Source organism: Prunus avium, chromosome 1 (assembly GCF_965620075.1).
Source record: "Prunus avium chromosome 1, drPruAviu1.hap1.1, whole genome shotgun sequence".
NCBI lineage: Eukaryota > Viridiplantae > Streptophyta > Magnoliopsida > Rosales > Rosaceae > Prunus > Prunus avium.
The window spans coordinates 61,758,182-61,782,456 of NC_142284.1; the positions used below are offsets into that span (position 1 = coordinate 61,758,182).

The window sequence follows — 24,275 nt, forward strand, 5'->3', positions numbered from 1 at the left end:
AGCCGCACGGCTATACGATATACGGCTATACTAATTTTTTGTCTAAAAAAGCCCGATTGTGAGAGTTTAGCCGCACGGCTATACGGTTTAGCCACGTGTCAACACAGGTATAGCCGCGAGGCTGTACTATTTATTTAAAAAAACCAAATGCAGCCGCATGGCTGTACTATTTTTAAAAGAAAAAACCCGAATATAGCCGACCGGCTATACTATTAGTTAACAAAAAGTCAACCACGTGTAAAACAAGTATATCCACGCCGCTATACTAATTGTGGAGAAAAAGGCAACCACGTGTAAAACAATTATAGCCACTCGGCTATACTATTAATGGGAATAAAAGGACCGCCCAGCTAAGTAAAAACTTGTATAGCCGCGCGGCTATGCTATTTATTTTTTAAAATTACCACGGTAAAGCCGCGCGGACGATATTTTTCATCACCTTCTTATATAGCCCTTGAAATTTTGCCAACTATATTTTCCATGCTTTGGCCTGAACTATATTTTCAATTGTTCTTGCCGCTTTGGACCAATTAATCACTCTCATAATGGTTTTGAACAAGTGAAGAGTGGATATGAATTTACTCATGGAGAAGATAACACTTCAAATGGGGTCTCAAAATTTGAACCAAAGTTGACAATAATCATTGGTCAAAACCAAATTTACCATAAACAAATCGAATATGTGCATTGTAAACAAAAATTAAACCCACAAACACATATTTGAGAAAGAAAAAACAAATCTTGCACATTGGTATATAGGGTTCTGATGATTCAAATGAAAACAAAAAAATTGTTGCTGCAACTGCAAATACAAGATATTAATCTACTCTTTCTTGTGTTGTCTAAAGATCCTCAATTTTCTCTCTCCCCCAGGACCAGGCATATCAAATTTTGTAGTGTTTAGTTCTGGAAAAGCAATACCAGGATCCTTACCCTCTTTCATGTCCCGCCTAATTCTCTCTACTCTGTCAAGCACTCCCTTAACTGCTATGTCAAATGCATCTTCAACTGTCTCCAATCTTGGTGCTCTTGGATCTGCATATAATACCCTTGGGATCAACCTTATAACCTCCTCTCTCATTGCTGATACTTGACGCTTGGGAATTCTATGCAATGTCTCATTGATCATCACCTTTTGGTCCCTGATATCTTTTTCTGATATGAACACAGAGTATTTGGATGGGGTGTTGGGGAAATGCCACAAGTACTGCACATAAGCCGAACCGGGATGGAAGAAAACTGGAATGCAGCCTGCCAAGATGGAATCAAACGTTGATCGCCGCGTGTATGAGTCCCCCGAAGGCTGCAAGCAAAAAACTGATGCTTCAAATGCCTTCATCACATTTAGGGGGTCATCACACTTGTTTGCACCACCGTGGCAGCCTACAAGTTTGCAAGAGGTTGAAGATTGACATTGGTTTATAATCATGTCCCTGATACCATCTTTCGAATCAGGTCTTGCAGCACCAGCAAAGGAGAAGAGGTGCCGCCTTTTCCTCTTTCTCATTCTTCTCTGCCACTCAAACACCTCACTGTCCTTGGAGGGATGGAAGTATGTTGGGTATGGTATTGCCTGCTCATTGTTCCAGCAGCTGGATTCGATCGACAACAATGTCATGTTCTTGGCTTCAGGTAAGAACATAAGCTTGGAACCCCAAGCAGAGTCCTTGTCTGTTTGCCTCCTGAAATCCCAAGCAATCCTTCCTCCAACTAAGAAATGGTCTCTTCCCCACATTTTTTTCCATTCCGGCCTATGCGAAAGCCACTTCACAAATTCTAGAGGAGAAGCATCTCTCATTGATATGTTATAGTCCCAGAGGTATCGTCCCACATCAAGGCCAGGGTAAAAGGGTACAAAGACAGCAGAGGCCAATGATGAATCATTGGTTAAACACTTGTACTGCTTCATCCTGTTGTGAAAAATAACTTCCAATAAAAACTGGTTTGTAGCAAACCAACCATTTCCAACTAGCTGCTTTTTAGAATTCTTAATTCTAGGACCAAGTCCCATGTTTGATATGTAGGGGCACATATCAGTCCATCTCTGAAGTGAATGGCAATTTTTGAGCAAGTCCTGGTTGAACCTCTTAGGAAGATTATGAACATAAATATATCGACCCGAACACGAATCAGAAGCAGAATCAGAGATATTCTTCCCAATCCCACTAGACATAGGTTGTACTGGTGGATTATTGATCACAACAGACTTGACAGTATTATTATTTGCCGTAGTAGTTGAATTTGTGACATCAAGGGTCAGCCAACTCTTGCTTTCATTGGGTGATGATGATGTTGGAGTTGTATGATCTTGATGAGGAGGAGAGCTAGAATGGTCTTGGTTGACAATTACATTTGCAGAGTTGGTGATATAATAGGTGACCCCTTGTATATTTCGTCCAGCACTTAGAGCAGAATAGTCTGATAAAAGCAATATGAAGACAAAAAGAAATGAAGCTATTAGGACAAACCAGAGTTGACTACGGCACTTTACGGCAATCGACGATTTCTCCATGAAAACCTGCAGCCTCTTCTTCATCAGTTTTGATCATATGAACACTTCATGAGATTAACAAGAGAGAGAGAGAGAGAGAGAGAGAGGAAAAAGTTGCAAGAAATGAATTGTCGAAGAAGGAAAGGAAGTGTTAATAGGTTGACGTTCCCATTAATACAGTTAACTATGGTATTATATGAAACCTTCTAATGCATTCATTTTCAGAATCTTCAGAGGAAATCATATAAATAAATAATTGACTGAGAATGAGCAATTGAACATGGTAAGAATCATGGAGTCTTTATTTCTGACCATTGGATTGATTTTTTTGGATTTGGGAGAGAAAAAGAATAAAAATGATGACTTGGTCTTAATTTGAGGGTTGAGCTAGAAGAATTGCATAAACAACCAACTCATGAAAATCCATATATGTATGTATCATTCTGGTGAAGGCGGTTTGTTTTACTCTTTATCCTTTACTGTGCACTACCAAGAATTTTCCACAGAAAAACAGATTCCAATTTAGAAGACTCAACATATATGGTGTTCACATATTTAACCAGCATCCTGATTGACATCCAATTAATTATCAAAAATCGACAGTCAATTGTAAAAGGGTAATTTTTCTTTTCAATTGAAAGTCAACTCAGAGTAATTATATAAAGTATTTTACCGTACTGCTATTGGGATGATTCTCTTTTTTTTGGTAGTCTTTTGTCCGTTTGATCTAATAAACTTTTTTTTTTTTAATAAAGAAAGAGAATCGAAACCAAGTCTAATCCTAACTGGAGTAACATAAAACTTATTACTTTCTAAACATCGGATTTTATTTTTGGATCTGTGAGAAAATAATGATTTGGTCTTAACTCAAGGGTTGAGCTAGAATGATTTTGCCTTAATTTTGCAATATATTTTTCCATATAGTTTCTATTTATAAACAGATTTGCAAGAATGAACTATAAGAGGTAAATTTTGATAGCATGAGTTAATTTTTGTTACTTATTTTTCCCTTGAAAATAAAAAAACACAAACAAAAGCTTTCCGAAAGTTAGATAATATACGGAATATCCTTCTTTTAAGATCTTTGTATCAACAAAAGCTTTCCGAAAGTTAGATAATATACGGAATATCCTTCTTTTAAGATCTTTGTATCAACTAGTCTTTGGTTGATCTAGTGATATCTGTTTCCATTTGATTGAATGAGGTCTCATATTCGACCAGTAACTGACAAAAATGCATAAAATATTGTATATTACAAGATTAAATTGGAACATTTTTTGTTAGAAAAATAAAGAACTCATGTTGTTGTGCATTGTTTGGGAAGCAAAGAGAAACTTTGGAAGCCGCCATGTTTGAAGTAATGAGCGCCGGACTGATTCATCCAGTTGATGAATCAACTCTGTAGACATGTCAAGCCAATCAAATTTGAAGAGTCATATTCATATAACCTAAAAAATAATCCTATCAAACCATAATTTTGATTGTTACGTGCCTTTTGTCCTGTGATTTTTTTTTCTCTGTTCCAACATTTTTATTTGCTTATAAATTATCTTGGACAATTTTTTTTCTTTCAATTATCATAATTTTCATATAATAAATATTTGAACCATTTGTTTTATATGACAACTCCATTCGTAGGGATGGCAATGGGTCGAATCAGAGGTGGGTATGTCATTCTCATCCCCATCCCCATCCCCATTAAGCTTTTTTCCCTTATCCCTGCCTTCATACCCGTAATATTCATATCGGGGATTCCTCATCCCCACCTTCATTGGGGAATGGGTTCCCCGACCCAACCCATTACGAAAGAGCTACTAAACGAACCCTAAAATTAACTGAGTACACCTTACTACAAAAATATATATTGAATTACTGATTTACCCTAATATAAAATGACCAAAAAGGATATGTGGAATTATGAAACAAATATAATTTTAATAAGTACACCTTATTAACCATATTCAGCCCTAATTAAGAGATTACTTTATTCTCATCTTTGTGATCCGCGAGTCAGAATGGCTTGGAGCAGATGAAGCTTTCCTTCTTTCTTCTCAGAACTATTTCTTGGCAACTTGGATTAATTGGTTGCCAACCTTTTGCAATCGTTTGTGCTGTTTCTTTCTTCCTGTTCTTTGTATTTATGCTCCAACAATCTTTTATCATCCTAATTACCCAATCAGCAATAAGAAAAGAAACCGAATCAAAGTCAAAGTTTCTTTATGAATATGAAAATCAATCTGACTTACCTAGACCCTCTCTGAACAACCAAAAGCATGTTTTTTTTTTTTTTTGGAGCCATGGATAAATCTCCATGCGTTTGTCTCAGCTTCGTGCATGGGTAATTATGATGGGCTCATTTGGCTTCTTCCAACACAAAAAATGTTATGAGATAATTTGTATTTAATTTCCCATTTGTCCTATTGTGTTTTTAACGAAAGAGGTGGTGATTGCAAGAACTTGTAATTGCAAAAAAAGTGTCAACAGTTTTAGTAGAAGCATAAATCCATATGAAAAGTCAAAGATTTATAAACACTATTTAAAAAAATCAAGCTGAAAATCAACTATAAAATAATGCTACAAGTATTAGGGTGTACCAGGGGTATTTGTGGTAGTTTTATAGGATGTACTTGGTTAATTTTACATTTTAATTAAAATATTAGGGTGTACTTAGATCATAGGGTGTACTCAGTTAATTTTAGGGTTCGTTTAGCAGCACTCAAAAACTAATATATAACTACTTTGTTGAAAAAATAAGTACTAATGCAAGATAATGAATATATATAATATATACTTATAAGACAATATAAGAATGTTTATATATATATATATATTGGAAGTTAACTAAATAAATAAGTAGTGTGGCTTAAGATTTGTATAAATGTATAAGTATATAATATAATAATATAAAACTTAGTCCGTACAATCACTTTAATAGCATATTTATATATACTATACAGGGAGGGTTTGGGTTGGGGATTAAAATTCCATCCTCACCCCTTCCTGAATAGCATACCCAATAAATTTCCCGTACCCATCCCCATACTTGTTTTTTGTCCATCATACCGTTGAAGAAGACTCTTACCTACGGGGAAAATTGCCGTCCCTATCCATCCGCAACACTTTATTTATTTTATTTTATACAAACGATATTTAAGAAAAGAAGAGTCGAACTTAGGACCTAAGAATGTATGGATAAATACTGTTAATTACTTTAGCAACATGCCCTTTGCAATGCGTAATACCCTTGAATGCATTAATATTGTTGGTTCACCATCTATAAAATCGACGGCTTTTATTGATCCATTATGTCCCACTATTGAAATTTTGTGTGTGTGGAAAACGACAATCTTTTTAATTTTATTAATGATTGAAGCGATATTAGTGAGAGAAGATTCAAACACAGGAGCTCATATTCACCTCGACTAAAATAAATAAATAAAGAAGACATTTTTTTTTTGGACAAAAAAATAAAGAAGACATATGACAACTGTTTTCACATGCATAAGCATAACGCAATCATGTAGACAGGCTTCCGAATTGCTCAAAAATGTCTTTCCATTCTTCTTATTTTCGTTTCCCTTTCTACCCTTCCTTCCAATATAAACAAGAGAGGAACCCACCATTAGACTTGGCAGGGTTATTTGGGGTAAAAACTTAAACTGGCCGGGGCATTTTGGACTCAAAAAACTATCTCTGCAAAATGCCAACCAAACCCACATCACCGCTTTTGATTTTTCCTCGGACCCACACGCATCTTCTGCTGCTCCTTCTTCTTTCTTCTTTCTTCTTGTTTTGGGAAGAATTAAAGAAAATAATTCGAAAATAAGAAAGAAAAGAAAAAAACAGGGGAGAAGGAAAGAGAGAGATATGGCGAGAAGACCGGACGAGGAATACGATTATTTGTTCAAAGTGGTATTAATCGGCGATTCGGGCGTAGGGAAATCGAACCTCCTCTCCCGATTTACTCGCAACGAGTTCTGCTTGGAGTCCAAGTCCACCATTGGCGTCGAGTTTGCCACCCGTACTCTCCAGGTCCACCATTTCTCCCTCTTTTTCCCTGTGAATATATATATTATCTACACACCCAATTTTGGTTGTATTTGTTACGAAACCGGATTTGATCTCGTTCTTTATGCTTGTTTTTTAATGCATTTTTGGTTGAATTTGGATCTGGGTTTTGTTAGAAATGCGTAATTGAACTAGGATCTGGATTGGTTTTCAATTTGTATAATGTGAAATTGTTGCAGATCTGCTAGTTTTCATGGTCATAGTAATGGGTTTGTTGAAATCTTGGCGGGGGATTCAATTTTGTGTTTTCTTCACTCTATAGAGGACCAAGCTCAATTTTTTTGATCTGGTTACTGTTTCTTTTGAAATCTAAGCGGAGCATATAGTTACTTTATTATTATTATTATTATTATTATTATTATTATTATTATTTTTAGTTCAAGAATTGAACAATGTGGAATAAAGATGGAGTTTTTTTTACTGAAACAAGAGAAACAATGCGCATAGAATTGTTTATCTAATATACAAAGCATTTGATTGATGAAATGATTCTGTATTTCATTTGGTTGTTTTAATTTTTGCATGCATTTTAGTGTTAGTGCTAATCATTTCATTGGAGATGATCTTCACTCCATCTCTTTTGACGTGACATTTTATGTTGACACCAAATTTATATACCGGACTTTAATTTTGAAAAACAAAGAGAGAAAGAAACTCAGTTTCCACTTTCGGAATACGAAAATTTTAGCTTCATAAAGATTCTGATTTAAACGTTTTTTCAAAGGAAACAGAAATACTATTAAAGTAAGGTGAACAAATATTTAGTAGCAAGATAGGCACTAGATTAAAAACCATCTTCTCATCCCCAAAAACAAAAGAAGATATTGTCAACAAACTGAAAATACCAATACCTCCTGACACACCAACCAATTGAAAGCCCCTCTATCCATATCCACCGAAATGCCCTTTCCAATATAGAGCTCTTCAAGGCTTTAGCACTCTCTCCACTAACTGGCTTAAAGCATAATGCCAGAGTAAGCAAAAAGGCTGATAAGGAATCACCCTGCCATAGGTTTTAGATGCTTCAAATTTCTCCCTTGGCCGCCCGTTTATCATCACCAAAAAATTCACAGATTTCAAATAATTTTGCATCACTCTCTTTATCTTTTGCCAAACCCTTTTGCCTCTAAAAGGACATCCAAAATCCCTAGGTCAATCCAAAAATCCACCATTTCTTAAAATCCCTAGATGCTCAATCCTAAACCTGCGCGGTCCTTCCTCATATATGAATATGTATTAACCTTCATGTATAAGTTTCTCAAGTTGCTTGTGATGGAGATTCCTCTTCTTATGTTTCCCCAACTTTTTACTCAAGTTAAGAGATTATGTTCGTGCTTGCTGAACTTGCTAAATATTCTTCCCCAAGTAGTCCAAAGTTTGGATTGGTCGGGTTCATCCAACAAAGTATCACCTCTATCGTCCACCACCTCATTTGCAATTAGAATCACGTCGAAAAGCTCTCCCTCTTGCAAAAGCATCATGACTTGAGAGTGGATGAAAGACAATATTTTGGCTTACACTTAATAAAGACTTGATACCTCAGTGATCCTCAATGATTATTTATCCATTACGCAACGCAAATACACAAATTTTGACATATTTTACAATACAAATAACCAAAAGTTAACAATTTCCTCAGATTTTATCCTAATCTGTCATGTGTCATTTTCCACTATATTTTTCAGTTCTTGAGTTCTTGCCTTCAATTACCTTTTTAAGAACTGAGCTTTCTGGTCTATTTTATTAAAAGATGAGTACTCATCTGCTCTCTTTGTCAGGTTGAGGGAAGAACTGTGAAAGCTCAGATATGGGACACAGCAGGACAGGAGCGATATAGAGCAATTACTAGTGCCTACTATAGAGGCGCCCTTGGAGCTCTACTTGTCTATGATGTAACAAAACCAACAACATTTGAGAATGTGAGCAGGTGGCTGAAGGAATTGAGAGACCATGCTGACTCAAACATTGTGATCATGATGATCGGGAACAAGACTGATCTGAAGCATCTACGTGCGGTTGCCACAGAAGATGCCCAGGGTTATGCCGAAAAAGAAGGCCTTTCATTCATTGAAACATCTGCTCTTGAAGCAATCAATGTTGAGAAGGCTTTCCAGACAATTCTTGCAGAGATATACCGGATTATTAGCAAGAAGTCTCTTTCATCAGATGAGCCAACACCTGCAAGCATTAAAGAAGGGAAGACTATTGCAGTCACCGGAGGATCAGAGGTCAATACAAAGAAGACTTGCTGTTCTTCATCCTAAAGTTGATTAATTTTTGAGTTTTCCTGTTTTTGTTGTCTTCCTCTTTCCGATTCTTCCATCTGTTTGTGGTTTATAATTTAAACTCTTTTTTTTTTCTTTCCTTTTTTGCTTATTCCTTCCTTGTTGAACTATAATTTGTTATCTGTTGCCCAGAATTTTTCTATAAGGGCTATATTTCATTAGGTATATAACAGTGATGATTAGATGGATGGTACATCGAACATGAAGCCTCAGGAGGTTTGGCTTGTATTGTAGAAAATACTTCACAGGTCGGAGCCAAAGTGATGTTTGCCTTTTTACACAGGAAGCTTTGCCTTCAAAATATGCTATTAACAACCATTCTCAAGACTTTCTTTGTTTTGGACAAGTACTTGAACAAACTGATTTTTATGGATTACCAACCCAGTTCTCCGACAGTTCATTGTATGACTTCCATATAATATTGCAGTTGGTTTTCATAACCCCAATTACCAATTTGAACCGAATGAAAGAAACCATCATGTGCACGAAGCACAACCTAACGTTTGGTGCCTAGCACTGGATTGTATTGCACAACTCACTCGATTGAAGGTCACCGAATGAAAGAAACCATCAGTGTCTACAGTTTCAACTTCATCAGTTAACATCGACTTTGTTATCTTCATCTGATCGGCATGTGGCATGCTTATAAACTAACTCTGACAACTATTGAGTTTGCAGGCGTTTGGTATGGAGCAACTTTCATTTTATGTTTAAATGAGCATGTATGAGTTTCATATTTTTGACATATTTGCATTTATTTCCTTGTGATATTGCAATTCTTCACAATACCGCAAGACTTGCAATTTTTTCCATCATCCCGCAGCGAGACTTCTTCCTTTCAATGGTCATAGTTGGTGTACCCATCATCATCATCTAACTGTTAATTCGAATTTTCCCATAGATAAGAATTCAAGCTAGGCAATATTTTACAAGTTTCTGAAACATCCACATGACAATTCAGTCAACACAGTTCCACTGTCTTACAATTTTATAACAGATTTGACACTGGGAATGGCTAACCACAACAATTGCCATTCTGCTGAATCGGCTGTCCCTTCATTTCAACCGTTCCGCTCGACTTGTTAGCTGTCGGTTGGCTGCCCATTCTGCAAAAGCAAAGAAAAAAAAAGTTACCAACTTAAGAGACTACCAGCAAGTAAAACCACAATCTAGTAAACAAATTGAAACCTAAAAAAAAAAAACTGCAAGGGGTATGACTACATATTTACACATCCACCCCCTATCAACTCAAATGTCAATTATGAACCTCAACAAGATGTTTCTGAAATATCAGCCTCCTTTTCTTTTAGGGTAGTTGAAAGAAGAAACATGCAACATAGTTTTTACCCAGCTATTCTGGGAGAGGAGTTTATAACAAGAAAGTATCAAGCAAGTGATCATAGCATGAAAGAGTTGACTAGTGGTTTTACTTTTTCTTTATCTCGTTAGCCATTGTTAAGAAAGCCTGCTCAACATTGATGGAGTCTTTAGCACTTGTCTCGAGGAAAGGGATCCCAAGTTCATCAGCAAAAGCCTACAGCGAGTCAGTAAACACGAGAAACAAAAGTTAAGCCTCAGCAAGCAATTATCACAATTGTCCGTCTATATATGTTTAAAATTTACTTGAATTGCATTCATAAGTACGTTTGGCAGCCAAATTGGCATCAACAGCTATGATAAATATCATTCTTATCTTATTCATAGACAGCTTAATCAGCAAGATTATATTTCCATCAGTGCCAACCCTACATAATAACTGTCCTCAACTAAACAATTTATATACATCCTGAGGGTCATGAGGAGCATCTGACCAGAAAAGTATCCCCAGGAGCTCCAATCTGGAACACCCACTCTGATAATACGAATACTCGGAGCTACACTTCTTCGTATCAAAGAAGATTTTATATATGCCATTCTAATATGAACTAAAAATAACCAGAATATGGATTCTTTTCTAATTTGATAGTTGAGAACTGAAGCAAGGATTGAGAATTAATTCCATAGAAAATGGATCCTATCAGTCATACACAACAAAAGCACAGCAATTCCAACATGTAATACAGTGTTATTGACCATAAATAATGCAAAGCATAAAGTCAATCTCGAGGTCTGAAGTAACAAATTAGCAAGTCAAATATCCATTTAGTATGTGCAATGGAGTCGTAATGGGACATGCATATAGATACAAAAGGTAATACATAACAAACATGCCTGTAGCTTACCATTTTCATGGAACGGGTTTGATGCATTTAGGAGAGTGAGCATATTAATTGCCCAAAGAGTGCAGTCACCAAAATGAGCATTTAAAGGGAAAAAACACAATTTTTACACTTTCTAAAATTGGATTGATAAATGTTCAGGCAACTAAACTACAATTTGTACCTTGGCCGTTTGTGTGTCAACAACCTTGTTCTCAACTAAATCACACTTATTTCCAACTAGAAGTTTGCACACACTGTCACTTGCATATCTGTCAATCTCATTCAGCCACTGCTTGACATTGTTGAAGCTCTCCATCTCAGTAACATCATAGACAATCTGTGGCAGTTCCAATAGAATTAAGACTCTTTCATACACAGGAAAAAGTGAACTCACACATATTATTATGAGAAACTACCACTTCATCTTGCTCATCAATATAAGATACTAGTTTTTCCAATGGTGGTAAGATCCGAAAGTGACACATAGTTAATGTTGCAGAATAGCTTCAAAAGAAGTCACTTTCATCCACTACTGATTTTAACATAGAAAGGAAAGAAAGATAGTTAACATAACCTTTTGCTCTTCGATTTAAAGAAAATAAAATATATACAGAGGTATCAGTAAACTGCATCAACAATTATAACATTCTCAGGTAACCTGATAATGCAAATCAACTGCAGAAATTTAGTGAGCCCGCAAGTCCTTTACAAGGTCCATCCATGCTCTTTCACCATTCTTTCATCAAACCATGTAGTCATGCAGCAAGACAATATGGAAAAGTCCGACCCACTCACTTACCACTAATTTGCAACTTGTATTCCATACACATAATGCCAATGAATTTGGCATCATAAACTGATGAGATACTCATTCATATCCAAAATTTCAATCTAAGAACTTTTCCATTATAGTCATTCTAGCACTTGGCTTTAACAATTTCAAAGACCAAAACTTTCTGTCAACAAAATCAAGGTCCAATAAATATTCAGTTCATGTTCATGGACTAGAGCATAATCGCGGAAAGTAAATTTAAGCTCAGATTAACAGTAGACTTACCATATTTATAATAAATAAAACAACTTCAGTTACACCAAAAGGAATGAGAAAAATAAAAGCAAGCATGCAAATCTTACAATTATCCCGTGTGCTCCTCGGTAGTAACTGCTTGTTATAGTCCTGAATCGCTCCTGTCCAGCAGTATCCCACTAAATGACAGAAAAAGCAGCATATGTTAATTGCCAACAGAATGTTCATCTATCAGTGAGCAAGAATAATTGAACAGCCTGTTTAGTTTTCCATGAGGCATCACACATAACATTTCCATTAATTGTCCCTTGTCAATTTTGATACTTCTACTGATCTCTGTAGGTAAGACTTGGTTAACTTAAAAGGTTTAGTTAGAACTATTCTTTCACAACGCAAACATACAATTTGCAATTGTTTTGAAACAAAATGATTTCTAGTTAAGTTTAACTGTTCATCAAGAATTCTGTAAAGAAAAGGCATGCAAATAGAGAGCTAACAAAGTGCAGTTACATCCTAAGCTTATCAAATTCTGAGAACAATGTTTACCAGAAATCCAAAATAGAAATAAAACCCCGCCAATTTATTTGACACCCAAAATAGACCCATAACAATAGATTTCAATTTATCAAAGCATACATGCAAAACTAATTGCGCCCCCCATACCAAAAACAAGTATTTTCATCTAATACGACAAAATAACCCATGTATTAGACACAGAGCAACTTCTACTCACAATCTGCAGCTTGACTGTCTTCCCATCCAGCTCCACTGTTCTGATTTTCTGAAAATTGACAGAAAATATCAGCAAATAAACCATAAACACCAAAGGTAAGTACGCAAATACATTTACATAAACATAAATAAATGTACAGATATATCTACTCACAAAATCCACTCCAATGGTGCTTATGTAGCTGTCTACATAAGAGTCATCCTGAAAGCAATAAATGACATTAAAAGAAGTATTAATTTGAGCACTAATTACAGAAAAATTAATCTCAAAACCCTAAAATTTCTTCACTGGGTTTTTTCCATTATTATTGAAAAAAAAAGAGCATAATTGTTATCTAAGGGAGAAACAGAAAAGGTGGAAGGAAGACGCTCACAGCAAATCTGAGAAGCAAGCAAGATTTTCCAACGGACGAGTCCCCAATTAGCAAAAGCTTGAACAGATAATCGCTAAAAACCAAAAAAAATCGTAAGATAATTTAGCCACGTGAAGTAAACTGAAAGAAAGGGAGGGAAAATAAGAGAAAGGGGATGTTTGGGAAGAAGGAAAATAATTTAGCTTACTATTCGTTGCTCATGATTGATTGAGTTGCAGTCGGAAAATGTAGAGGGAGTTTTGGTTTTTGGGGCTCTCAACTTTAAAGAGAGAGAGAGAGAGAGAGAGAGAGGAAAGTTCTTTACCTCACCCGTCAAAGACTCGAGACTAGCTGTGCCTGCGTCCCCACGCTAAAGTCGTAATTTAATTTAACTTAATTTAATTCTGGCTATTTTTGGTTATTGCATTGTACCTTTGTACAAGGAAAATCACAATGATCAAACTTTTTATAATTAACAAATAATAAAAGTGATCTCAAGTTCAAGTTATAAAATGAACGGTTAATACTTTTTTAGTTATTGAATTTTACACGAAATTTTAATTTGGTCATTGAGAAATTTTTTTAATTAAATTGATCATTGAATTATCCAAAGTTTATCATTTTTAGACTTGTTGTTAGTTTCTGTTAAGTTACTTGATTAAATATCTTTTTGGTCACTAAGTTTTACCCCAAATTTCAATTTTATCACTGATTTTAAAAAAAAAGCCAAATCCATGTAAATATTGTCCTATGATCTTGTAACTTTATTTAGATTTTTTTTTTTGGGTTTAAATTATGATTGGAGCTTTTTGAAGAGTGTTGACATGCCATATCGTCGAGCATATAATTTGACGCACAAGGGATACTGGGTGTACCAACCCGATCACATATGACCCAAAAGTGACATGTAGATTCACCTTGATGAATAATATGCTGGGAAATTGAGGAAGGGAGTCTAGGAGAGAGCGAACCAAAGAGCACATAGTGAACAATAACATAGATCGATTTCAAGGAAGAAAAACATAAGTGTCAAAAAGGTGATACGTGAGGGGTGGCGGATCCAAAATTCTCGCTAAAGAATCACATCCAATTTTCCGGCATTCCAAGCGGCCGTCAAAGTCCTCTTGTCTTGTCACGCAGGCAATAATATGTATTTATAGGGATAATTTAACCAAGTTTTATAAACAAAGGGTCATTTTACCAAGAATTAGTGGCGCTGGAATCGAAGCCACCAATTTCCCTTATAATTTTGCCAAATAATGCATCTTCTGAGCGTAACGGTGGAAACTGAACTTAAGCTCACATCTACGGCTCATGGAAAGTTTGAACTTTTAATTTTGTTCAAGATCTGTACCATAAACCATGCACTGCCGCACACACAATCACTACAAAACCTAATCTTAGGAGCTGCCACGTGGCCCCGTTAAAACTCCAAAACCCTAAGCTAAGTTGTTCCTCATCGTCTTCCCAGCTGCTCTTTCTTCCCTCCTTGCTCAAATTGACGCCCCGCTCATATTACACTGTTTTTCGTCTCCAAGGAACCTTAAATTCTCCCTGGCTTCTCTTCTAGTACGAAAAAACGCGCGCGGGCTTTCCTGTAATGCCATACCATATTCAATTTTGAACCACAGGTACATTGCTCACAGTTTTTTATTTTTTTATTTTTTCAATTTGTTGTTTCAAATAGTTGTTTATGATTGTTTTTGTTTTGAGCTTATTGATCGGTGGATTCTCTAACGGAAGACCTTGTTTGGTGTTATTGTATGATTTGTTCATTACAAATTGCTCATGCGGACTTCAATTAAGCTAATAAAGATTCTAATTAGATTGAGTTTCAGCATGTAATAGTTACAATCGCCGATACAATTTGCTATTTTAGTTTTTAGTTTCTTTTGTTTAGCTTGGATTTGGGTATCTCTGATTCACACTGGCTGTTAAATTTATTTATTTTTGATAATTGGTTTTATTCTGGTTAATGTTGCATAGAATCTATTATGTTTTTTATTATTTGTGATGATAATGCCTTTGAACAGCTGGTTTGCTAATGTAAATCGTTGCTCATTTTTGCAGTTTCTGTAAGATTACAGAAATGGCAGCTGAAGGTGGTAAGAGCTTTGCCAGGAGAGACCATCTCCTACAGATTGAGACAAAGGTTCGACAGTGGTGGGAAGAGAAAGATGTTTTCAGGGCTGAATCTTGTGAAAAGCCTCCTGAACCAGGGGAGAAGTTCTTTGGGAACTTCCCGTTTCCTTACATGAATGGTTTTTTGCATCTTGGACATGCATTCTCACTCTCCAAGCTAGAGTTTGCTGCAGCTTACCATAGGCTAAGAGGCGCCAATGTGCTTTTGCCTTTTGCTTTCCACTGCACTGGCATGCCCATCAAAGCGTCAGCTGATAAACTTGCAAGAGAGATTCAAAAGTTTGGCAACCCACCAGTTTTTACCAGTGAATTGGAACAAGAGAACCAGGAAGTGGAAGCAGAAGCAGAGGATGCAAATAATGGTGCACCTCCAGATAAGTTCAAGGGAAAGAAGTCGAAGGTTGCATCAAAATCAAGTGGACAAGCTTACCAATGGGAAATCATGCGTAGTTTTGGCCTCTCTGATAGTGAGATATGCAAATTCCAGGATCCTTACAACTGGTTGACATTCTTTCCTCCATTGGCAGTGGAAGACCTCAAGGCTTTTGGATTGGGATGTGACTGGAGACGATCGTTTATTACTACAGACAGGAACCCGTTTTTTGATGCCTTTGTGAGGTGGCAGGTGAGGAAATTAAAATCCATGGGTAAGATTGTGAAAGATGTCCGTTACACAATATACTCTCCATTGGATGGGCAGCCATGTGCAGATCATGATAGGGCATCTGGCGAAGGAGTTCAGCCCCAAGAATACACCATCATCAAAATGGAGGTGGTGGCACCTTTCCCGTCTAAATTGAAAGTGTTGGAGGGAAGGAAAGTGTTCCTTGCTGCAGCAACACTAAGACCTGAGACCATGTACGGACAAACAAATGCATGGGTATTGCCTGATGGGAAGTATGGAGCCTTTGAAATCAACGAAACAGATGTATTTATTCTAACACAGAGAGCAGCACTTAATCTTGCCTATCAGAAGTACTCTAGGGTCCCAAATAAACCTACTTGCTTGGTTGAGCTCACCGGCTATGATTTGATTGGCCTTCCATTGAAGTCTCCACGTGCAATTAATCAGATTATTTATACTCTTCCTATGTTGACTGTCCTGACAGACAAAGGCACTGGGATTGTGACTAGTGTGCCTGCTGATTCTCCTGATGATTATATGGCCTTGCATGATTTAAAAGCAAAACCTGCTTTGAGGGGAAAATATGGTGTGAAGGATGAATGGGTCATGCCCTTCGAGATTATCCCAATCATCAACATTCCTGGATTCGGAAATAAGGCTGCGGAGAAGGTCTGTGCAGATCTGAAAATCAAAAGCCAGAATGAGAAAGATAAGCTAGCAGAAGCCAAGAGGTTGACATACCTGAAAGGATTCACAGAAGGGACACTTATTGTCGGAGAATTCAATGGAAGGAAAGTCCAGGATGTGAAACCATTGATAAGGAGCAAGCTTATAGAGGCGAATGAGGCAATTATATATAGTGAACCTGAGAAGCGGGTGGTGTCACGATCGGGTGATGAGTGTGTTGTGGCTCTTACAGATCAATGGTACATCACATATGGGGAACCTGAATGGAAAAAACTGGCTGAGGAGTGTTTGTCCAGCATGAATTTGTATTCTGACGAGACACGACATGGATTTGAACACACTTTGGGTTGGTTGAATCAGTGGGCTTGTTCACGATCTTTTGGGCTTGGGACTCGGATTCCCTGGGATGAAGAATTCTTAGTTGAGTCATTGTCCGATTCAACCATTTACATGGCTTACTACACCATTGCCCACTTTTTACACAATGGAGACATGTATGGTTCTAGCAAATCTGCAATTAAACCTGGACAAATGACTGATGAGGTCTGGGAATATATTTTCTGTGATGGCCCATATCCTGAATCATCTGATATCTCGTCATCAATTCTTAATAAGATGAAGCAGGAGTTTGAATATTGGTATCCATTTGATATTCGAGTGTCTGGCAAGGATCTAATCCAAAATCATTTGACCTTCTGCATTTATAACCACACGGCAATTATGCCCAAAAAGCACTGGCCTCGTGGGTTTAGATGCAATGGGCATATCATGCTAAATTCTGAGAAGATGTCCAAGTCTACTGGGAATTTTAGGACCATTCGACAGGCAATTGAGGAATTTTCTGCTGATGCCACGCGATTCTCATTGGCTGATGCTGGAGATGGTGTCGATGATGCAAATTTTGTATTTGAGACTGCAAATGCTGCTATCCTAAGGCTCACCAAAGAGATTGCATGGATGGAAGAAGTTTTAGCTGCGGATTCTTCTTTGAGAATAGGTCCTCCGTCTACTTATGCTGACAGGGTCTTTTTGAATGAGATAAATATCGCTGTGAACAGAACTGAGCAGAATTATCGGGATTACATGTTCCGAGGAGCCCTCAAGACTGGGTTTTATGATCTTCAAGCTGCCAGGGATGAGTACAGGTTTTCATGTGGTTCTGTGGGTATGAACCGTGAATTGGTGCTGCGTTTTATGGATGTGCAGACTCGTCTCATTACTCCAATCTGTCCACACTATGCAGAATATGTCTGGAGGGAACTTTTGAAGAAGGAAGGGTTTGTGGTAAATGCAGGATGGCCTGTGGCTGATGCTCCAGATCTGACCCTCCAGAGTTCCAATAAGTATTTGCAAGATTCCATTGTTTTAATGAGGAAGTTGTATGAAAAGCAAAGGTCAGGTTCAAAGAAAGCCAATAAGAAGGGTGCTCCAGTTACAGCGGTAACAGAAAACAGGCAGCTACCCATTGGCTTGATATATGTAAATGAGCAATTTGATGAATGGAAGGCAGAGTGTTTGAGGATACTACAAAGTAATTTTGACAGAGATACTCGCACTTTTGCTCCAGACACGGTGATAATGGAGGCATTGCAGAGAAGTTCAATTGGTCAGACTAAAGATTTTAGACAAACCCAAAAGCTTTGTATGCCTTTCATGAAGATGAAGAAGGATCAGGCAGTTGCACTAGGGGCTCAGGCCTTAGACTTGAAGCTACCATTTGGAGAGATTGACGTCCTTCGAGAGAACCTGGATTTAATTAAGAGACAAATCGGTCTTGAAGAGGTAGAAGTTTTGTCTGCTTCTGATCCTGATGCTCTTGCTAAAGCTGGTTCACTTGTTAAATTGGTGGAGCAGAATCCTCCATCCCCTGGAAGCCCGACTGCCATCTTCTTGTCCAGGTAATTATAATCCTTTTGTTACATATCTGCACTAAAGCGCACACCGACACACACACCGACACTTGGTCAGATTGTTTTGCTCAACAAGGCATCAGAACTTTACAGTATATATATACACACAAATAATATATATGATATTAAAAAACGAATTCTACTTTTCTGTTTCACATTCGTGGATTTTAATATATATGATATTAAAAAGGGGGTTTATATAAACTACACTCTCTAGTAGAAATGAGGATTAATTGTTCCTCCCCCACCCTGTAATCTCTGGAATCAGATTGGAAGAACCAATCATCAAAAAGCCTTTCTGCACTTCTGTGATCTGCCCTGTTGTGTGTTATCTGGAGGCAATTTTGATTTCCCAGGTTTCAGACATTAATCTGTCACATCTGTTCTCTGCTGATGTGGATATATTTTATTAATGTCGTTAGTAGAAATCTGTAATGTGTAACATTGCAGTGTAATGTGTCACATTATGTTGCACTGATCTAGATATGTTCTATTAAGGTTGGCATTACGAAAAAATTATTGTTGGTTTTATATTTTGATTTTTTTGCAACTTTCTTTATAGAATTTAATTTTTAATAGTAATATATGTATTCTTCATGAATGGTTTTGCTCTGTTCAGGTGCGTCTGTCTACATGGGTTTGTGCTTGAAGCATAATGCAAATTTTATTAATAAATTCTCTGTTTTATGCTGTGCAATTGTGAACTGGAAGAAATTTTGTTTTGCTGGGTTTTGAGACATGTGATGTTATTCATCAGTATTCATGCCTGGTTTCTTCATTGCAAGATTTTTGTTGATTGGGAGCTTTTCCCTCTAGTGTTTTTTGCTGATACTGATTGTGAAGGTAAACTGGTTGTGCTTTATGATGTTTGAACCTCATTTCTGTTTCTTCTCTTTCATGCCGATAGGTCGTAGGAAACTCCGTTCTCAAACATAGGCAATGAACAATTTAGTTGACATGCTGCTGGGAGAATTGTTTGCAATGCAGAGAAGACTTGTCTCTGACTTTTGTGATGATGAACTGGGTGAGATGCTTTGAGAGTGATGTGTCATATTTTAATTTTTGAATATCAGATTTTTGTTTTGTTTTCAAGTTTTGAACTTTGTTCTATTTCAGCATCCTATAGACTTGTGTTAACTTATATCTACATGTGATACGGATATAACTTCTGCTTTAAAATAAATTTGAACTGTACCATCAATCAAATTGTTACATTACATCTTGTTTCGTAAGTTGGTTTTGAAAATTTCGTTGTAAAGACTACAAAGAGTAGTGTGTTTTAGTCATGAATGATGTATGGACAAATTGGAATGTGTTGAATATGTCAATATGATGCAAGCTGGTGTTGCAGAGCATGATATCCAATATGTTTATCCTGCAAATAGTACCAAATCAAAGAATTTCTGAAAAGGATCGCGTCTCTAAAAACATTGATAGTTATTAATTGAAACAAATAAAACCAAGATTTTCACCCAGTAATAAATTTATAATTGGACTGTAAGCTCAACATTCATTCGTCTAAATCTGTTTAATGCTTCATTTCATAATATATATATATATATATTTTTCATGATGCTTAAGAACTAGTCTAAAGTCCAGTAGGACTCAACTTATGGCATACTATCAGAAGTGATGAGCCTGAACTAAGACTATATACCATCAGAATAGGCTCCCTTGAACACATAACCTAAAAGCAAAGCAAGCATTGTTGTTCACAGAAAGAAAGAATATATCAACACTGGACAGCACTGCTCGAAGATTCTACCATCACTCTCCTCCTACGCTTCCTGTCTCTTTCGTCCCTGTAGCTTTTTTTCCTTCCGTGCTTCTTGCTTCTTTTGTCCCTATCGCTTTCACTTTCATCAGACTCAGAAGTAGCTGTGTCCGACTCAGATGAACCAGAACGAATCTCATATTCTTCATCATCTGATTCTGAGTCTGACACCGGTTTTTGTTGTTGCATAGTCGTGGCATCTGCTTCAAGTAACGCAACTTCTCAGTGATGCCACTAAGACCAATGGATGTGAAAAAGTTAATGGCAAAGCGGGTGTTCTTGGGATTATCCTTTGGGAAAATAGAATCATGAGAGTCCTGCAATGCAGGATCTGTGAGCCGCTGGTTTAGCAAATGGATGCCAAGATACTCCGACAATTCCACGAAAAGAAACTTGATAAAAATACGAAAGGTCCTGCAGCATTGATCCACATTCAGTGACAAAGCCAATAGCCACTTCAACACTGTCGTCGGTAGGGTTCTCCAGCAAAACAGTGAGCAATTCTAAGGCAATAATCTCATGAGCCATTTGCTGGTTCACCAGATGCGTTATAAACTTAACAGCAGCCAGTAGCTGAACCTTGTCGTTGTTCTTAAATGCTCTCTTCAGCTGCAACACAATTCTTCTCAACAAAAGCTCACCCACCTCAGGAAACTTGGTGTTGACAACAGCAACCAATGCTGCAAACACAGCAGTGAAACCTGGAGACGGCATCTGCGATTTCATGCAGAACCGGCAAAAGAGACCCCCTCCGAGAATCAGATTCTCTGCGAATATTTCAGGAATTATGTTTTTTATATTGGCAGCGTTGACCTTGTTGACGAGGTCATTGATGCTCTTCCGGAGGGCATCCCAAGTCAATCTCTGATACTCAACGCTGCTTTTATCTTCCTCCAACTCTTTCATTCTCCTGGCCAACTTAAATGGTGGGATGTAAACTCCACCACTTTTTCCTAAATTCGAATTATTCATATTCAAATTCATATTCAAATTCATATTCATGGAATTGTTGCCTTGTTTTCCTAAATTTGAAGAAGACCGTCATCTGCAAATTCTGTTGCAAACTCTATTGATCCCCCAATATCACAAGTGAAATCAGAGATTCAAACAAGCCCACATCCTTTCCTTGTTAAATCTTGAAGCTGCTTGGTACTCGATAATCTAGAAATTGTTTCTCCCAATACATGCAATTCACTGCCAGAGGGGGAAAAACAGAAGCTTAAATAGGGTTCTAGTTTTCATGGGAAAAATCTAAATAGGTTTGATAGCATAGGGTACCGTAAAACATACCAATTACAGATGCATAAGGGGCAATTTTTTCATGGAAAACAGGGCTGTAGTTTTCTGGATGTGCATAATAGTCAGCCTGAAATCGATTCGGATGTTTTTGAGTAAAATCATGTAACAAACATGCAAAAAAAGAGCTTTGAGGGAACTCATTTTGTCAAATGGTGTTGTGGAATCTCTGTGTTCAACCATGTCTTTACTAGTCACAACACAGCCATATACTTGGAAGACCCTTTTTGATGTGGGTGTAGGTTGAGAACATCCTTGGCCTAATCAGATTGAAGAATGATGAAACTAACACCAACAAGGCATGACACATATTTCTTCAGGTCAGTGGAAGAAGGCGATTAGGAACTCGAAATGCCTTTTGAAAATCAAACATGAGATTATATAAGCAAAACTACCTTAAGCACCATTGTTACATGAAACATTTGTGCAGGAGTTTAATATTTACCATCCCGAATAGCTCTGAAAGTCTGCTTGGATCCACAAAAGTATGAGAAAGAAGCTTACGTATCTCTTGTGCACCAGAAGAAGCTACAGGAAAGAAAGTTATTTTAGATCAGATCAATCTTGATTCTTGATAGTAGAAGTTAGTCATTTATGATTAAAAAACATCACTTACTAAAACTTGTGCTCTCATAAGGACTTGAAAAACATTTTCAAAATAAATATGTAATCAAATTGGTAAAACAAGTGAGACAGCCTTTCCTGAACCTGTGATGACAAAGACCAGAGGGCAGATTTCTGATGGCAGTCCAAGACTTTCTATCTCTTCATCCGCAGAAATTACTGCAGAAATCACTGCATATAAGAAAATGGTACAGCCGAGCGGCTATACGTTTGAAAATTGTATAGCCAATCGGCTATACTCGGCTATACTCGGGGATTTTTAAAAATAAAATAGTATAGCCGGTCGGCTATACTCTCTGAAGCGGGCCCTAGGCACAGGCGGTGGTCCTTTTTAAATTATAAACCGTACAGCCGCGCGGCTATACTCGGGGTATTTTTAAAATAAAAATCTTATAGCCGCTCGGCTATACTCGGGTTTTTTTAAAAATAAAAAAGTATAGCCGCGCGGTTTAAAAAGAAAAATAGTATAGCCGCCTGGCTATATTTGGTGTTTTTAAAAAGAGTATAGCCGCCCGGCTATACTCGGGATATTTTCTTTTTTAAAGCCAATAGCCTTAGAAAATTTCGTAGTGCTAACATTTCTGGCAAGTTCATCCAACACAGGGTAAGCTTCTCTCTCAAGGTCTGCCACACTTGAATCCAAGAATGTACAGACAACTTCTAATGCAATCTCTAGAACCTGAAACTCAAATGGAGATGACACTGCAAACCTTCAGCGGCCTCTGGAACAGGTAACCGTTGCCTTCCTGTTGAAACATCCATTCCATTATCTTGTTCATCAAGTGGACTTGCTTCTTCAATCCTGGAATTGGCTTTTCCGAGGAAGCTGTTGCCTTAGCTGATCCGCAAATGGAAGAACCTCCTGCCTAAGAGGATCAAGCAACAGAACCTCTTCAGCTGTAACTATAGCCTTTATAAACTCTAAATTAACCACCATGGCCTTCTCCCTAGCTGCAATTGAAATGAGGAAAAATAATTATCAGGAGCTATAACTTTTCTCATGATCATGGTGTACATGTAGCCCAACAATCCGAAGGTCCTAAGCGGTAACTTTAACTAACCGCTTGCACAAAGGATTCCTGGCAACACCCTAAAACTACAACTCCTCAACCAAGTTAATGGTGGATGACCCAAACGAAAACAGGACAAGGAAAACCAACTAATACAAATTGCACTCTGAACCCAGAATCTCAATCTCCTAAAAGACACCTAATGTAGCATAAATTCATAAAATTTCGAAAACCCAGAACACAAATGAACACAATTAACAAAACAAACAACTTAATTGATTCAATAGAAATAAACTGGAGAAGTACCAAGGATGCTGGAGGAATGGGAGAAGACAGGGCCAAGAATCCTCAGGTCTCGGGCGGGAATGGCAGCGCTCTGAATGATAGCATTCTTGTCACACTCGACGAGCTCTGATCCGCCAAAGCGGTCAAATCGCATCCAGAGCCTGGCTCCTTCCCCTTCTTCTTCTTCTTCTCTGTTCTTTTTCTTCTTCCTGGGTTGGTGCGTGAGTGTGTTTATGAATGGGAGTTTGGAGGGCAGTGAGTGATAGATGGGCAGAAACTAGCGATAATCGAACATCTTCTGCTCCGACTCCGCCTCATCCTCCCCTGCCGCTTCTTTCACTTTCTCTCTCTCTCTCTCTCCCTCATCCTCCCCTGCCATTTGTGAGATCAATACAATACTGTGATTTTTGCTGCATGTATCTTGTCTTTGCTTATTTGTTTCCGTATTTGGTTGAAAATTGTGTTGTTTGTGTCTACAAGAAATGGACGAATTGACAACTTAGGAGATCACCAGCATCTTTTTCCTCATTGTTTTCTGGATGTCCTGCTTTTTGTTGCTCTCATCACATTTCCTTCTCACTTTGATACTAAACACTATAATTGACAATTGTGGAGATATAAAATTCTTGTTAAAACAATGGAGTTCTAAACAAAGGGATGGTACACAGAGCATACAACTTTTTATTTTTTATTTTTAAAAGACCACTTTATTCAAAAAAGTATTATAAGATGTACAACGAATAATCAAAATACCTATGACTACAC

The 24,275-nt window shown here is 37.4% G+C and overlaps 4 protein-coding genes and 1 pseudogene across 5 annotated transcripts; 2 read left to right on the top strand and 3 right to left on the bottom strand.

Moving 5' to 3' along the window:
• Positions 1-754: 754 nt before the first annotated feature.
• LOC110765653 (putative xyloglucan galactosyltransferase GT14 pseudogene) lies at positions 755-2,968 on the bottom strand (annotated as a pseudogene).
• A 3,300-nt stretch (positions 2,969-6,268) lies between these two features.
• On the top strand, positions 6,269-9,037 carry RAB11C (RAB GTPase 11C). Its single transcript, XM_021968896.2, has 2 exons — positions 6,269-6,523; positions 8,338-9,037. The coding sequence occupies exons 1-2, from the start codon at positions 6,359-6,361 to the stop codon at positions 8,821-8,823; spliced, it is 651 nt and encodes a 216-aa protein (XP_021824588.1). The 5' UTR covers positions 6,269-6,358; the 3' UTR covers positions 8,824-9,037.
• A 676-nt stretch (positions 9,038-9,713) lies between these two features.
• ATFP8 (Ras-related small GTP-binding family protein) lies at positions 9,714-13,526 on the bottom strand. The gene is made up of 8 exons (XM_021968933.2): positions 13,366-13,526; positions 13,179-13,251; positions 12,959-13,006; positions 12,806-12,853; positions 12,180-12,251; positions 11,227-11,382; positions 10,275-10,378; positions 9,714-9,950 (listed from the first exon to the last, which is right to left on the bottom strand). The coding sequence occupies exons 1-8, from the start codon at positions 13,377-13,379 to the stop codon at positions 9,860-9,862; spliced, it is 606 nt and encodes a 201-aa protein (XP_021824625.1). The 5' UTR covers positions 13,380-13,526; the 3' UTR covers positions 9,714-9,859.
• Positions 13,527-14,582: 1,056 nt separating this feature from the next.
• Positions 14,583-19,738, top strand: LOC110765798 (leucine--tRNA ligase, cytoplasmic). 2 transcript variants are annotated; one of them, XM_021969036.2, is made up of 3 exons: positions 14,584-14,788; positions 15,228-18,509; positions 19,429-19,738. In XM_021969036.2, exons 2-3 carry the CDS (start codon positions 15,247-15,249, stop codon positions 19,433-19,435), a joined length of 3,270 nt encoding a protein of 1,089 aa, XP_021824728.2. In that variant the 5' UTR covers positions 14,584-14,788; positions 15,228-15,246; the 3' UTR covers positions 19,436-19,738. The 2 variants fall into 2 exon arrangements, with proteins under 2 accessions (XP_088102346.1, XP_021824728.2); XM_088246220.1 differs by lacking the exon at positions 19,429-19,738 and having other exon boundaries at positions 14,583-14,788; positions 15,228-18,513.
• An 863-nt stretch (positions 19,739-20,601) lies between these two features.
• On the bottom strand, positions 20,602-21,267 carry LOC148298141 (pre-mRNA-splicing factor CWC22-like). Its single transcript, XM_088249893.1, has one exon. It carries the CDS (start codon positions 21,265-21,267, stop codon positions 20,602-20,604), a length of 666 nt encoding a protein of 221 aa, XP_088106019.1.
• Positions 21,268-24,275: the final 3,008 nt, after the last annotated feature.